Below are 15,535 nucleotides of genomic sequence, written 5' to 3' on the forward strand. Positions count from 1 at the left end.
TTTGATGAGATCTATTTCACTGGAAGTAGAATAAAGGGAAGACATTTTCAGAAGAGAAGTTCAGTTTCCCTAACTGAGTTTCACCTGCTTTACAAAAGAATAGTATCAAAAATCCTTGTCACTTTATGATGGACAGCTACTTGCTTATGCTATTTGTGCCAGCTTAACACACCAATTATTTTATGCTTTAGGTACACAAAATCAAACTGATAGTTTTTAAAGGGCACGTTATCCTGTCTTTTTGTAACATCCTCAAATGTTTGCCTCAAGATCAAGTGGAATATATTTTTTATGTTTTCTGACCTTTTAATAGGCCTCGAATTTGCATTAAAAGCATCACATAAGTGACAACTTGGATTTTCTTTAACTGAGCTAGTAAAACCTAGTACATAATGTCTGGGAAAGAAGGTACAGTGATTATACCTTCAGCAATTTCCAGAAAAGTAATTATAAACTTTGTTCTCAAAATAAAACAAATGAAAAATAATTTGCTAAAACATTACCCTGTGGAACTAAGTATTTAAAGCTAAATGCAAATGTTAAATTCAGAACTGTTGCTCTGACTTATATTTGTTATGCTGAAGTGAATTGTGGAAGGACTCAAAAATGTGACTGATACTGCTTTCTGAACAGCTTGTATTTGCTGGACTAGTGAGGAAAATTGTATTTGCTTTTCTTGAGAAGACTTCTTTGAAATGGTTTCTCTTTTCCTGCCATGTCTTTCAAAATCACAGTCGTAACTCCCTGTAAATCTCTTGGGTTTTAAATAGTAACTTTCTATTTAATGAATATTTGTCGTCTTGTCTGTAGTCTGTTTTTTCTCTTGAGCTGGCTGATCCTGGTTTGTCTGCTCAGTGTGTGCTGGATCTAGTTCTGTTTAACAGTGATGATCCCTGCTAGAAAACAGCATGGAACTGGTTCTGATCTTGGTGGATGCTGATGGAGCGTTTGACCCTGGGATGTATAGGAAGCTGTTTCCTTATTTTGTAGTGTGCAAGTAAGGATTTAAATGTAAAAGAAATGCTTATACAGAGGATGTGGTGGAAGCAGTGGTACTGGGAGGGAAGTTTGTAGTTTTAGGGGTTTTGGGGACGTGGTCCTGGAGCACATTTTTGGGCTTAATCATGTTTAATGGTTTTTTTAAATGCGTTAACTGGTGAAGTTTGCTGGTACTAAAGCTAATTTTTCTATCAGAGCATCTGTGAGAGGATTGGGTGAGTCTAAGGATAACAGTAGACTGATTGATGGTGAATAGTTTGCAGTGCAAAGGTCTTAATACACTGGAAGAGGAGGAGGAGGAGGAAGATGAGACTTTACTGTCAGAAGACAGTACATCTGCATGAAAGACACATGAAATCTGAAAGGATCAGATTGATGTTGTGTGCAGTGAGTGGAAAAGATGAGTGTACATGGTCCTGGCAAAATTGTGTACAGACCCTGAGAAAGGATGTGCTAAATGCTGGGATGTGGTTAGCCTGGTCATCTCCTGGGGGGAGAAATGCTTGGAGTTTGGCATAGTATAACCACAGTAAGCAGAGTGGATACCACTGCTGCCAGGATCATTGAATAAAGGCTGGAGAAGGAAAATTATTATTTCAGCTGAATGTCAATAGTGGTGCAAAGTGCATCAGTATAAACTGGCTACTACCTAATATTTGAAATCATTTTACATTATATATTGCATGAGAGCCTGAGTGTAATCTGTAACATTACTTGTTGTGGTAATTGGGCACAGCACTCACAACACAGGAGGTTACTTTTCAGTGGTTTCTCCTCAGGCAGGAGAAATGTTGCTGGTGTTTCAAGCAGAGGTAAAATTCCTCAAGTTTTCCTTTAATTACAGAACCAATCAAATCAGCTTGCTTGTGCTTTGTGGGGCTTACCAGGAGTTTTACTAATTTTTTGCTACACTTGCCTCTTAATACTAACTTCAGTAGTTGGCTGTCAGCTTTATAAATATGGTAATTAGCATGCAATGCAGTTGAAAATTCAGAGGAGTAGTCAATCTGTTTATGTAGCATTTTGAGCAGAATTATATCTAGAATTATTCAGATAATTTATGTAAACAGAAACAGAGGTCTGTCTGCAGTATATTCCTCTTACATCCTGCTATTTTTAATCCATTCAAAGCCTGCATTAGAACCGTACCACCCAAATTTTGGGAACAAGCTCCTTGTAGGTGAGTTATGGTTTATTCAGCTGTACTCAATTTTGGAGTATAAAACAAGGCAAGCAGATAGCAGTCCTTCTCCAGAAAACTCTCCATGCTTTCTGTGTCTGTGATTCTTGAAGTTAGGGAACCTCAGGCGATGGATACCCTATGTCTTTGTCCACAAGTGCCTCTTTTCCTTTTCTCACCTTTTTTTCAGGTAATTTCTTGCAGCCATGTAAATTATTGGTGTCTGCAGTGCCCTTGTATTTAACAATCAGAGGTTGCGTTTTTGGTTTTGAACTCCTGATGATCAATTTTCTTTTCTGCTTCCTCATATAAGAAGCATCATGTGAGCACTGCTTGTTTGGGAATTTCCCCCCTTGGGTTCTTTGCATGTTCATCACAGTCCTGCCCACACTTTTGTCTCGTTTTCTCTTTTTCTGGAGCACACTTGTATGAACTGGGTTTGAAGTGGGTTTGCCTATATTGCCATATCATTTTTTGCTGTAATCCAGCAGTATAGCCCTCAGCTTCCTGTGTTTGTCCAGAACCTCTGCAATGGAACTGTGATTTTAAGTCACCTAATCTTCTGTAGTCCTGTGACGGTGAATAAATAAATTTCTGACTTCAGTGAGAGAAGCTTTGGATTTTCACCCATGGTGATTATGGCATGACTAGCTGAGGCTGCTTCACCCTATTTCCTCTCTCTGTTTACACAGTCTCTTGAATGCCATGTATCTGCTGGGTTTGAAAATCAGCCTCTCCAGGAGCATTTGAATTCTGAACACTCTGGAACATTTTTGTCCTCTAGGTTTGAAACATTTGTTTCCAGTGATTTAAAGGAAATGCGAAGTGTATTGAATACGTAGCTGGAGGAAAACCAATTAAGAATTAATAACTTTGCTTGTGTGCAGTTTATGTCTATATATTTTATAGAGGACTTAATGTTAGTGCTGGGCCATTGACTATAGTCAGACACTTTTGTGAACTTGGGATATAATAGCATATTTTCAATAAAATCAAATGCACCCAAAGTACCTGTTAGCATAAGAATTTTCTCATATATAGTCTGGTTAAATATTAATGCCAAGACTTTTGCCATTGCATATTTTTGCACTTACTTATTTTTTAAATTGGTATTATGTGAGGTTTTTTCATAATTTAACTGTAGAAATCTGACCATCGTGCTGGTGAAGTAAATTGTCATGTTTTACTGAAAGTGTCTGTACAGTGTATTCTCATGACTGTGTGCCAGCAGCTATCTGTTCAATATTTAAATAAAGGAATTGCATTTTTGCATTGGAAAGTGTGACAAAAGTTGAACTCCCCTAAGAGGTTCCGTTCACTGCAGTGCACTAATTACATGTACTCTTTAATATGTGCTGGGGCAATAGCAACATAATGTTTTCCTCTGCTGTTGGATTGGTAAAGGAATGTTAGAAATGCCTTTTGGATCTACTTTCTTTTTAGATTTAATTCAATATCTTGCTGGCCAAAAAAAGTGAAGCTGTGTGCTTCTTTTTTTTGTGTGTGCATTTAAAGAGATCCATTTAAAGGCATCCTGTGTGTCACAGCAGTGGGCTTTATCATGGATAGTTGTATATGATGATGAACTTTTCAGATCAGGTGAGTACTTTAGTCGAGATTTGTTCTTAAATTACCAGATCATAGCTCAGTTTTGAGGTGCCACTATGTCAGTTAATACACTAAACTTAATGTATCAGTACAGAAGAAATGAGATTTCACAAAAGCTTTTATATCTCTCTCCATAAAGGTAAATGAATTTATTTCAGGATATTTCTGACAGCTGAGTCAGAGCTGAATTCAAAGAATTTAAATATACAATATAATCCTTTTATTTTAACTTTGACTTAAAGATGATTTTTTGTGTACTGTCTCAGAATTACTTTCTGAGTTTCTACTCTTCAAGTGAGTCCATTTCATGTAGCAGCTCCCAAAGAAGAAAACCTTCTTTTGCTCCTCAAACAGTAGCCATTTGTACCAACCAAAGTGCTCCTTTCTGGATAATCCTTGGCTTGCTTTATTTTCCACAACCTCTGAACACATCCTAAATATCGAGGAAGTATGTATACACTTTTCTGTTCAAGGATAATTCAAGCTAAGAAGTATGTGGGTACATTCAACTTTCTCCAACTGCATCTTGAGATCTTCATAAATTTTCTGAATTAGGAATTTTTAATAGGAACAGGGACCTTTCATACTTTTGCCATTTGAGTTACTGATTCACCACTTAAAATTATGTAGCCCAAATGGAGGTGAATCAAATAGTGGATTAAACCTAGTAATTTCTCTGCCTTATAATAGATTATAGACTTGCAGTTTATTTCAAAAGAGATCTGTATCTCTTCAGAAATTCTTTCTATGCTGTTGAGAATGAAATAGGGCCAGTTTGACTACTTCTTTTGGACCTTTTTCTTTTCCTTCTCTCACTGCTAAAGAAGAGGTGAAGTTGTTGGTGAAGTTTCTGTGATTTCATTTTGGGGCAAAAGTGCACAGTTTGGGCTTTGGAGGCATCCAGAAGCTTTTGAATTTGGAATTAAATTTGAAGCCAAGCAATTAAAGTTCAGGAGTTACTCCAGGTATCTGATTAAGATTCAGGTTGTTTTAGTAAATTGTATCGGAAGATAAAAGCTTATTTACAGCCTGTATTAAACTAAAAAATATTATAGTTAATCACAGCTACTGCCTGCTGCATTTCTTATAAAATTTCCATTAACAGGATGCATTCTGTGCGTGAATGGTAGTCGATTACAAAATATAACTCTAGAAACTCAATTAATTTATATTCTTTAATTTTAGATCTGAATGAAAAAGCAATCCATCTGTTCTAAATCACAGTTATACATGATTAATTTCTTATTATAGTAAGAATGTGTTGAATATGGAAAGACTGGAAAATAAAGAATTATATTGTTTCTTTATTCTTAATTATTTGTGAGCTGTTTTTCTCACCCAGTGATAATTTTTTTGTCTCCTGGGATGTTTATTTTCTTCCTCTGTCAGGGATATTGGCAAATGCTTTGTTGTGCTGTGGAAAAATTATTCAGCTTTTAATATTTTATCAATTCCATTGGGCTGAAGGTACTAGCAGAAACCGGTCACCAGTCCTCAGGGTCTTGTCTTCAACTTTCTCACATGGGAACATTATAAATTATGTATAACAGTAGATGCTACTCAGTAGATATCTAATATGTGATGGGTATTTTTGACTGAAATTACTTTTTCACTTGAACAATTAATTAAGCTCTACTTTTTGTGTTTATGATGTGACTCCTTTATAATATGAATGAATATCTGGGGTGCATTGTGAATGTCTGAGCTGCACATGAATCACAGCTTATTTTTTTTCTTTCTAAATGCTGGAGAACTTTTTAATTCTTCCATGACCAGAGTAACATCTCCCAGTTTTGTTTTGCAGAGTCTTACATACTGTGTCATAGTCTCATCTTGCCTGGATGTATCCATACTTGGAATTTTTAGACAGTATCAATATTGACAATACTTTTTTTTTTTTCTGCAGGGAAATGAGATTTTACATCTGCTTTCTTCTTTAGACTTGCAAGTTGCTGTACTTGGGAAAATACATATGACAATCTATGAGTTGTTTTTTCTTTCAGTGTGGCCCAGTAGAAGGAATTTGATTACTTGGAAATGGAGTAGTCATGCGCCTGTTGGAAGACTTTTTTTCCATTTTTATTAGCATCAGGAGAAAAGTGTGCTCCTTGTAATACATAGGAATACTTGCTGACATTGCCTCTGCTTCACAGGTTGTCAGGGCTTAGCTCTTTTACATAGAAAAACACATTTGTCTTGAAAGATTGTGTGTGCACATTCACAATCTCTATTGTTGTTATCTTTCAGGTGTAGATGACAATAGGAGTCTGTTTTAACTCGAAAATTGAACATTTTAAATGCTAAAACTTATTTCAAAGCTATAATTAATTTTTTTATTTATTGCATAGACTGTTGTGTACTACAGCATACATTATTTTATCCAAGGCTGAAATCTCCCACCTGAAGTCCTGCTGAATGATGCTTCAACCTATGGATGGCTGCACAGTGTGGCCCAAAGGAATTTTGAAGAATTGAAATTATATGCTATGAATATTTCTTACATTTTTTTTTTTACTACTGGCAATTATTTTCTTACATTGCATGTTATTTCAGCTGTCTAGGTTTACTGAATTGTCAGGAGTCTGGGGTTTTTATTGTGCAGGATTCAGCATATTTAAAGGACTGCTAAAAAGTTTTCAGTTTTCTGTTCTTGAGCTGTACTAGATGCTGAGGAGTTTGAAATTCTCCTTACCATTGTAAAAGGTGGCACATAGCTTGTTTTTAGACAACGTTGCTTTGTTACAGTCCTGATTGATGTTCCTTCTCTGGTATAATTCAGGTGTTGATCTAGTTTCCTTCAAATAACACCTTCACAGGTTTCCTCAACAGCAAGCTTGGAATGCTTAATGAAAGTAAAGAAGTCACATGTAAAATGTAAAATAAAAAAAATCTAAAAAATTTCTTTCTTTTGTGCGGTATTACAGAGAAGAAGTTACATTAAATGTGGTTTAGAAAGAGAAGGAAAAGGAGTATTTCTTGCACATCCTAATAAATAGACTTTTGTCCTTTATAGGAACAAACTTTGGCTCTGAGGAAAGAAGGGATAGGTGTTGTGTTAGACTCTGAACTGCCTCATCTCATTGGCATTGATGATGATCTTCTCAGTACTGGAATCATCTTGTACCACTTGAAGGTAAATACACATCTGTGTTTCCATAGAGTTTATATGCCTTGCAATTTTTTTCAGTAGAAAAATTACAGCATTGATTTGCTATCTATATATAGTGCTGATTACATTACTATGGTAAGAAAAGCTCTTTATGCTTCTCTGCTATAGTAAGAAAAGCTCTTAAGAGGTTGTAAATGATGAAATTAAAATATCTGTTTAGGTTTATCCTGAGAGTCAACTGGTTAACCAGATATAGGTGTTTCATATTTTTATTTGTATATATTGGTTTGTTATTCATGTAATTATAAAGCTTGACCTTAAAATCTAATCTAGATTGTCTCAAAATTACAAAGGTAGTTCTGCACTGGACAGTTGGAACTTGGATTTGCTGATAATATTGTAAAATAAAGACTGTGAAAGCATATTGAAAATGCTACATGATTCCTTTTTTTCATGTATATTTAAATGTATATTTCATTCAGGTTACCCTGAGAAAGTGGAAGGATAAAGTATATTCTTGTGGGGGAGATAAGGAGAGTCCAACTGGAAATAATGTGTGTTTCTCTCTTAATTAGGAGGGCCAAACCTATGTTGGCCGAGAAGATGCTATAACAGAACAGGATATTGGTATGGAATTTGGCATTTTTATATTCTTTCTTCTTTCAGTATCCTAATATGTGAACTAAGCTTCATATGTTTTTTTCCCCTCTTTCAGTTAGTTGTTCTGTGTTTTGCGTATTTTAATTTTTAGAAAATCTGAAAGCTGAATTGCATGATATTTGCTTCAAAAAGCATGACTTCTAGCATAGCTTGTGGACTTTAAGTGTATTCATATACTTGTTACTAATTTATTTCTTGCTTCTTTTGAAATAGCATCCTGTAAAAATATGTCCTTTTTCATATAGCACCTGTGGCAATTACTGCAAAATCATTCTCTTAACCTTTATATAATGACAGCATTGTTATGTTACACTCTTATGCCTAAGATAGTCTTGGGACTTCAGATTTGACTTTTAAAAAATTCTGAAAATTGGTAAAAATCTACTGGTTTTCCTCTTGATTTCCTGCCGATGCAATGAACTGTCAGATCTGGACTGTGCTATCACATAAGTTTTAGATAAGTTCCTGAAAGACAGTTTCATTAAGTAAACTGCATCCTTTAATTCTTGAGTGAGAATCTGAGAGTCAAATAACTTAGTTTGGTATATTTTCATGGGTCAAAAGTTGCCTGGATTTAAATTACTTTAATAAATTCCATGAAACTACCAAATTTGTGATGCCTTGTGTTATTAAAAATAATCACACATTATTTGAAGAAAAAATGGGAAGTAGCATAACTGATTGATAAAAGCCCTGAATGTCTTAGGACATAAAGAAATTTACTTCAGCCATCCTGTTGTCTACAATGGCTTCTTATATCCTGTCTTTTCAGATTTAAGCATGGTTGCCTTAAGGTCTACAAGTTTTCATTATTTCCTTGCGAAACAGGTCAAAGATTCTCTCTCTATAAATATGTGAATTGTACTTTTCTGTTGTTTTTTTTAATTGGAAAGAAAGGAGCATTTGCTAATCAGGCATCAAAGCACAGGAATAAAGAGCATTACACCAAAAACAATGCAAAACCAACCCAGTACACTTCTTTCCACTAGAATAAAACAATAAATAATTAAGGCATGCATGATGTGATAAAGGAAGGAAGAAAACATTGTCCAGAATAAAGAGAAAGTATATTCTCCAATATGTAGTGCAAGGTGTTCTTAATAAATTATTATTAGCATGTTAATCTTACTAGTTGTGAGGAGTCTAATTATGTTATCTTATTTCTTTGTGTTAAGTTCTTCATGGCCTTGATCTGGAAAGTGAGCATTGCGTCTTTGAAAATCTCAATGGCACTGTGAACCTCATCCCGCTGAATGGAGCACAGTGTTCTGTGAATGGTATTCAGATTACAGAACCCACCCACCTCAACCAAGGTATTACCTGGCCTAATGCCATTTTTCAGGCAGCCTTTTTGCTTCTTCCTGGTAACAACACTGAAAAATAGTCTGTGTGTATGTAAAGGGATTATTGTTTAATTAATTTTAATTTTATGTCTTCTCGACTATAATCCAAAACCACCAATAAACCACCATGGTGTTTTTGTTGTCAAAGAATTGCCGTGGTGAAAAGAGAATTCTTTATTAATTTCAACTATGACTGTCTTGGTTTAGAAGCTGAGAGCCTCCTTTGGAATGGAGAATATGATCTCCTTCCCTCTGAATTACTATAACTTGAAATTAAGGGGCTTTCAGGAAAAGATAGGGGAAAAGGAATAACAGTTCTTCACTAGTGTGTGTGGATAACAAGGCAAACAAACCCCAGCCTTCTCTCTCTCGGCCGCGGCGCTTTCCCCTTGGGTGCAGTTCCACTCACAGCCACCGGGGGCGCTGCTGGCTCCTGGCCGGTCAGGGCGGGTGCGATGATTCCCCCGCGCCTGCAGGGGGCGCTGTGCCGCGAGCTCGACCGCGTCCCCCTCGCGGCAATGGCGGCAAAAACGGGCTGCAGCAGGAACCCTCGGGACTGCAGGGCAGGCTCACCTTGGGTAGCAGAAACTCGGCAGCTGTAGCAGGGGCTGCAGGATGTCCCAGCAGGCAGGGGGTGCTGAGTTAGAGTGCAGTGAAAAAGCCCGAGGCAGCGGCAGAAGGCAGCGGATCTGGGCAGCGGCAGTCGGACTCCTCTGCCGCACACAGCCAGAAAGATTCCCAAAAGGGGGTCACGGTCCGGTCTTTTCCCCCTGAGGCACCCGAACAGATGGCAAGAGTCCTTTTCAAGTGAGGCAGTGTGCCAATAAGGTCCTAGTTCAATGGCTGCTCTCGGGAGCAAAGGCTCACCCACAGGAGAAGAAACCAGGCAAGGGCTGAGCTCGAGCGATGACAATGAATATCCCCCCCTTCACTTCCCCAAACAGCAGTTTGACTGTTTTCCTCCAAAGCCAAGCGAGCTAGGAGCTGTGCCCAGCCCCCTTTTCCCCAGCCAAATTCTTTGGTATCTCTGCCCCTCCAAAAGAAACCCTCAGAAGTGCAGCCAGTGTCCTCCTCCCCCTGAGCTTGGCAACTTGTTTTGTCTCTCTTAAATCCCGGTCCTTATTGTTTCTTCCCAACAAAATGGGAGAAAATTCCCTAAGAGAAACAAACAAAAGGAAAAATCCTGACCCCCAACAACTTCAAAATCTTGGTTATGATTTGATAGCTACCCTTTGATTCTGTTCATTTTACACAAAGTGAACTCCATGCTAGATCACTGTAACATTAAGGAAAAGGATATAGATCTCTATAGGGCTAAAATAGTGTCAGAGACACCCTTGCCCCTCTCCCCAAGTTTCAGGTTGGTCCTACTTAATACTACTGCCAAATTCTCTTGTACAGCAGGAGATTGAGCTAGAGCATCTGTTCACTGCAGCTATAGGAAGTGACAAAAAGGAGGAGGTTAACCCTTAGGCAGGAGGTTTACAGAATTACAATATTAATGTAAAAGCCTTAACATCTGGAAATTAAAAAGCAGCTGGGAACAAGATATATTGTGTTGGCCTGGAAAGGACTGACTGACAAGTGAGCTGATGAGTGCTGCAGGAGAACTTCCTGATGTTTTAGGTTCCAGAAGCACCCAGAATATCTTCCCATTTAGCAAGAAGCTGAAAAGGACTGGTGTCTCACATTACTTCCCTTAAAAGAAGCTTTCAGAGTAAGCTTAGGCTAACAGAAGAGGAATGCATTGTTAAACAAGTGGAGTCCTGCATCCCTTCTGAACTCTAAGAACACTTCTGTAAAGTCTGTGTGCAGAAAGCAAGGAGTTTTGGGGTTTTTCTGTTTTTTTTTTAGCGTGCCTGTTTCTTCATGTAAAATGAGAGGCATATGTGCTTGTTTTTATCACAGATAGGGGGGAAAAAAATCCCAACCCCCTTGGTCTTAGGTTTGAGTAAATCTAATGCCTGAATTGTTAACAGAAACATTGACATCACTGTAAACAATACAAATTGAATTGTGATGAATCGTTTTTATTTTATCCTGCTGCATTTTAAAGGCAGAAGATGTTCAGTGTGCCTCAGAAGAAAGTGGGAGTTTGGATGCTCTTTCCCTCTTTCAGATGCATATTCCAACTTGATTTTTGTACTGCTAAGAGTGGAAACATGACATTTTTCCCCTCACAAATTTCTTTAGACAAAAATTTGCAACTTAAAGGGGAAAGGGTTGCTAGGGTTGCTAAACTGTAAAAAACTGCTGCCTAAGCTGACCTTTTGTGTGTCTGAGACTGAGTCTGAGAGGAAGGTGGCAACTGTGACGTTAGGTGTGTAAAACTGATGAAATCAGTAGTTGAAGGATTCGTGTGCAATCCATTTATCCCAGCTGTGTTAGCATTTAGTCTCACAGCATGAAGTGTCAGCGTCCTTAAATACCTGCTTTTAGGTAACACTGATTAACTGCTGATATATTTAAATGCTTCCGTTCATCTTTAATAGCTGTTCATTTGAAAATGTGGTAAATTTTTTAGACCATCATGGAGTTTAAAAATAATAGGAGGCATGGTAATTGATTGCCACTTCCTTCTATGGATTTCTTGTATCATTTGCGAATTCTGGCTAACATGGTGGTTTTGTAAATGTAACTGAACTAACAATATTTTTTTAGTCATAGGAATGTATGGTAGGATTTATGAAGGTAACTGAGTTAATATTCACAATTACAGTCTGTCATTTACCTTAAATATATCTTCACCTTAGAATAAGTTTTCAGGGTTTTTGGTTAAACTGTCAACCTTCTGTACATAAAAGAGGAACCTAGGAGTTATTCAAATGACCCATCATTTAGGATTGACTCTTGTGTGCTTTTGTTAAGTCTCTCTCTCCTGTCTGCCTTAAAATTTATGAAGTTAGGCACGCACATTTATATTAATTCTGAAAATTTAATTCATTTAGTTATGTTGCTTCCACCTAGTGAAGTGGTCACAAATGTTTACAATTCATTGTTTTTATCTTCACTTGAAAGTAACCGAAGGAATTTCATACAGTGTTTTGAAAGGTAATTCTTTTTGAGATTTGACTGGAGTAAACTGCAAATGTGATCCAAAACTGAGGCGTTGTGTAGACAGCAAGAAGTGATTGTAGTGCTTTTTGCCATTATTTGCTAAGACTGGATCACCAAATTTGAATGGATATTCCTAATTAAGCTGATTTTAAGAGAAGCATTCCTTGCTAAGGGCATCATGTCATTATCAGATGGTAAGAGTTTGTAGTGATGAGTTTAAGTACATTTTTTTCATACTGTGAGTGTAATGGAGTCCTTTTTCTTTTTAAAAATGCTTCGTACTGACTGACAGATAAATGCTTGATTCTGAGGTGCTGAACTTGGAAGACTTCCATGTTATGACAGTAGTGAGACATCACTGACAATATACTTCTTAGTAGGGAAGTATTAATCCTGGTACCATTGTCTTTAAAATGTGATAAGAATTGCTCAAAATCTCTTTATTTGTGACCTATACCTTAACTGATTAAATACAATAATAGATGTGCATTGAGCAATGTGAATTATTCAAGATTCTTCCATCAGAAAATAGCTGTTGGGTATTAAAGTCTAATAATCCTGTTTTGAATAACAATAAACTTCAGTGTTCCACGTGGAGAAGAAAAATGTGAGAGCACAAATAATGGAGCTGGATCTGGAGCTTTTAGTGATTCAAACCTGACCAGTGATCAGTAGCAGATGGACAAGTTTGTTTCTTGTTGCATTTATGGATGTCCCTGTTGAATCTTCATCTGCTGGTGGCTTCCAAAGTAGCACTGTTAAAAGAGTATATAGATCAAATTGGGGCAGCTGCTTCCTCTCCCTATGTTTATTCTTTAACTGATCTCCATGAACATGATTGACCTTGAGTCAGTCATATTCATGCAGTGTGTGAACATGTGTGGGCTTCATTTTTGTCGAAGTAGGAAGAGGAAGGAATACACTGTATGCATCAGTTAAGGTAGCTGTGACTATGCATGGTTATTCACTTGTGAAAATGCATTTTCATTTTGTTCTTGCTCAGTGGAAGTCTTTGCTTACATGTGGTGTGTCTGAAAAATTACATGGTCCTTTCAGCTGCAGAATGTTGTCAGTGAGTGGTGCGTGTTTTTCTCATCAGGTGCTGTTATATTGCTTGGAAGAACCAACATGTTTCGCTTCAACCACCCTAAAGAAGCTGCTAAGCTAAGGGAGAAAAGGAAGGTGAGATTAAATCAGTGTTTGGTAAATTTAAACCTTTTCACAATTTTATTTCTAGTACAGACATGCCTTGATTGTTGTATGATGCCTTTTTTCATTTGCTTCATGTACTTTAGTAACTTCATCAAAGAAAGAGTTTGTAAGCTTATCTAACACTTTTATTTTATGGTCTGTTGTTAGAGTGGACTGCTATCTTCCTTCAGCTTGTCTATGACTGATCTTTCTAAATCTTGTGAGAATCTGTCAGCAGTTATGCTTTATAATCCAGGGTGAGTATATTCTAAAATAAAGTTGTTATAATTCCAATCATTCTTTGTTTTAGCTGTTTGAAATGTTTGAGAAGCATTATGACTAAAGCAGTTCAGCAAAATAATGGCATGGCAAATTTTAATTTGCATTTTCTTCAGAATTACTATTAATTAACTACTAATAGTTAACTATTTTTCCTGAGAAAAATGCATTTTGAACTGAAAATTAAGATTTCTTGGGTTCATATAATACCAGTACAAGCATAAAAAGTCTGGGAAATGAATGTCTTGTGTTCTCTGCCAGTAAATCTGAGTAAGTGGCCAAATTAAAATATAGAAAAAAGTTTTATTATGCAGTTACAATGAGATAGAATGCTTATGGTAGAGAAGCTGTTTTTAGTGATTTTTCCACTGTTCCTAAAGTGACTTACAGAGATCTGATGGTGTTTTATTCTGTAGCTAGGGCCTGTGTTTTGAGTATGAGATGAGGCAATTTAACCACCTATGTGCTTTTGAAAAACTGACTGTAAATTGAATTATATCCTTGGATAGTGCAGCTTTATTCCCAAGCTTTACTTGGAAATCTCTATCCTTTAGGATTTAGGAAGACTGGACAGGTAATAATTTCTAGTTAAACAATGTCTGAAATACAGGGAGTGTGTTTAATAACACTGCTTCAAATGTGACTGTTACCCTTTTGCTACTGAGCTACTTACAGAGATCTCAAGATTGGTTGCTAATAACCTATCTGTTTTCAGATAGGGATGATAAAGAACATTTTAAAAAAGCATAGTATAAGTATACTTTTCTATTTCTTCAGCTTTTCAAATAATTGAATCTAAAAACTTTCGGTGACAGTTTGCTAGTATTATGTTTTCCATGAGCTGGGGAAGGTTCCTGGCTGTTGCTGCCTCTGGTTATTGGTGAGCTATCCTGGTCTTTTCCCTGACTGAGAATGTTATTCTGCTACAATATTGTTATGAATACTTGCATTATACTGAATAGTACTGACCTCAACTCTCTCAGATTTACAGCAAAATATAATGGCATGGACAAGACCCAGTTGAAGGTGTGCTTAAAAAATATTTCCCAGCTGAAGCATTCTTACTGTCTTCAGATAATGCCAAATCCTTACAGAAGTGATTTTTTTCCTATAGAACTTACTTTAAAAACCCTAAAAACACAGAGAGTCTGGAGAGTTACTGGATTGTCTCTGAGGGATTAGATTGAAAGTTCTTTTTTTTTTTTTTTTTTTTTTTTTTTTTTTTTTTTTTTTTTTTTTTTTTTTTTCCCCCCTTAGTTTGCAGCTTGCCTTGCTTTTCTGGAAATCATACAGTATGGATAATATTATTAGATTGTCAATATATGCAGCAATTTTTCAAAACACTGCAATTTTTCCCATTTAACACTTCCTGTGAATTTCCCTTTCTTTGATGTGATTGTAAGAGCACTCTTGCTCTTGAAATTGAGAATACGATTAGGTGAAATACACATAATATTCCTGAACACTTCATGCCTCTATTTTATTAAACTAAAAACTATAAGCAGAGGATTAAGTCTGCATTCATTTAATATTTGTGAACTGTCTTGGAGGAATTTTTTCCTGCTTAATTTGTAAACACAAGAAAGGATTGTGCTTAAGTCTCATAAAGCATAAGGAATGCCAGATCACTTGTTTGTCAGCAGTAAAACCTATCTGAAGTTGTTCTGAATTCACTGTAGTGTGCATAATTTTTTCTGAATGAGGGAGCTTCTGAATCATAGCATCATTTGGGTTGGAAGGGATCTTTAAAAGTCACCTAGTTCCAACCCCCTCTGCCATGAGCAGAGGCATCTTTGACTAGACCAGGTTCCTCAGAGCCCCATCCAGCCTGATCTTGAATGTTTCCAGGCACAGGGCATCCACCACCCCACTGGGTAAGTTTAATTTGTGCCACCCTCATTGTAAAAAAACTCCTTTAAATATATTCTGAATCTACCTTCTTTCAGTGTAAAACCTTTACCCCTTGTCCTACTGCAGCAGCTCTGCTGCAGAATCTCTCCCCATCCCCATTCAAGTACTGAAAGGGTGAAGTGACTTCTCCAGGCTGAACAGTCCCAGTTCCCAGCCTGTCTGCATAGGAGAGCTCCCCAGCCCTATGAGCATCTTTGT

The 15,535-nt window shown here is 36.9% G+C and overlaps 1 protein-coding gene across 1 annotated transcript in view; it reads left to right on the forward strand.

Annotated features, from left to right (window-relative positions):
* KIF16B (kinesin family member 16B) overlaps window positions 1-15,535 on the forward strand; it is a 130,461-nt gene that overhangs the window by 50,894 nt on the left and 64,032 nt on the right. The window contains exons 13-17 of the mRNA XM_040060679.2: window positions 6,801-6,920; window positions 7,472-7,523; window positions 8,732-8,869; window positions 13,056-13,138; window positions 13,316-13,404. Coding sequence (XP_039916613.1) covers window positions 6,801-6,920; window positions 7,472-7,523; window positions 8,732-8,869; window positions 13,056-13,138; window positions 13,316-13,404 — 482 coding nt within the window. The remainder of the gene's footprint in view (window positions 1-6,800; window positions 6,921-7,471; window positions 7,524-8,731; window positions 8,870-13,055; window positions 13,139-13,315; window positions 13,405-15,535) is intronic.

This window comes from Hirundo rustica, chromosome 3, assembly GCF_015227805.2.
Source record: "Hirundo rustica isolate bHirRus1 chromosome 3, bHirRus1.pri.v3, whole genome shotgun sequence".
In the NCBI taxonomy this organism is placed as follows: Eukaryota; Metazoa; Chordata; class Aves; order Passeriformes; family Hirundinidae; genus Hirundo; species Hirundo rustica.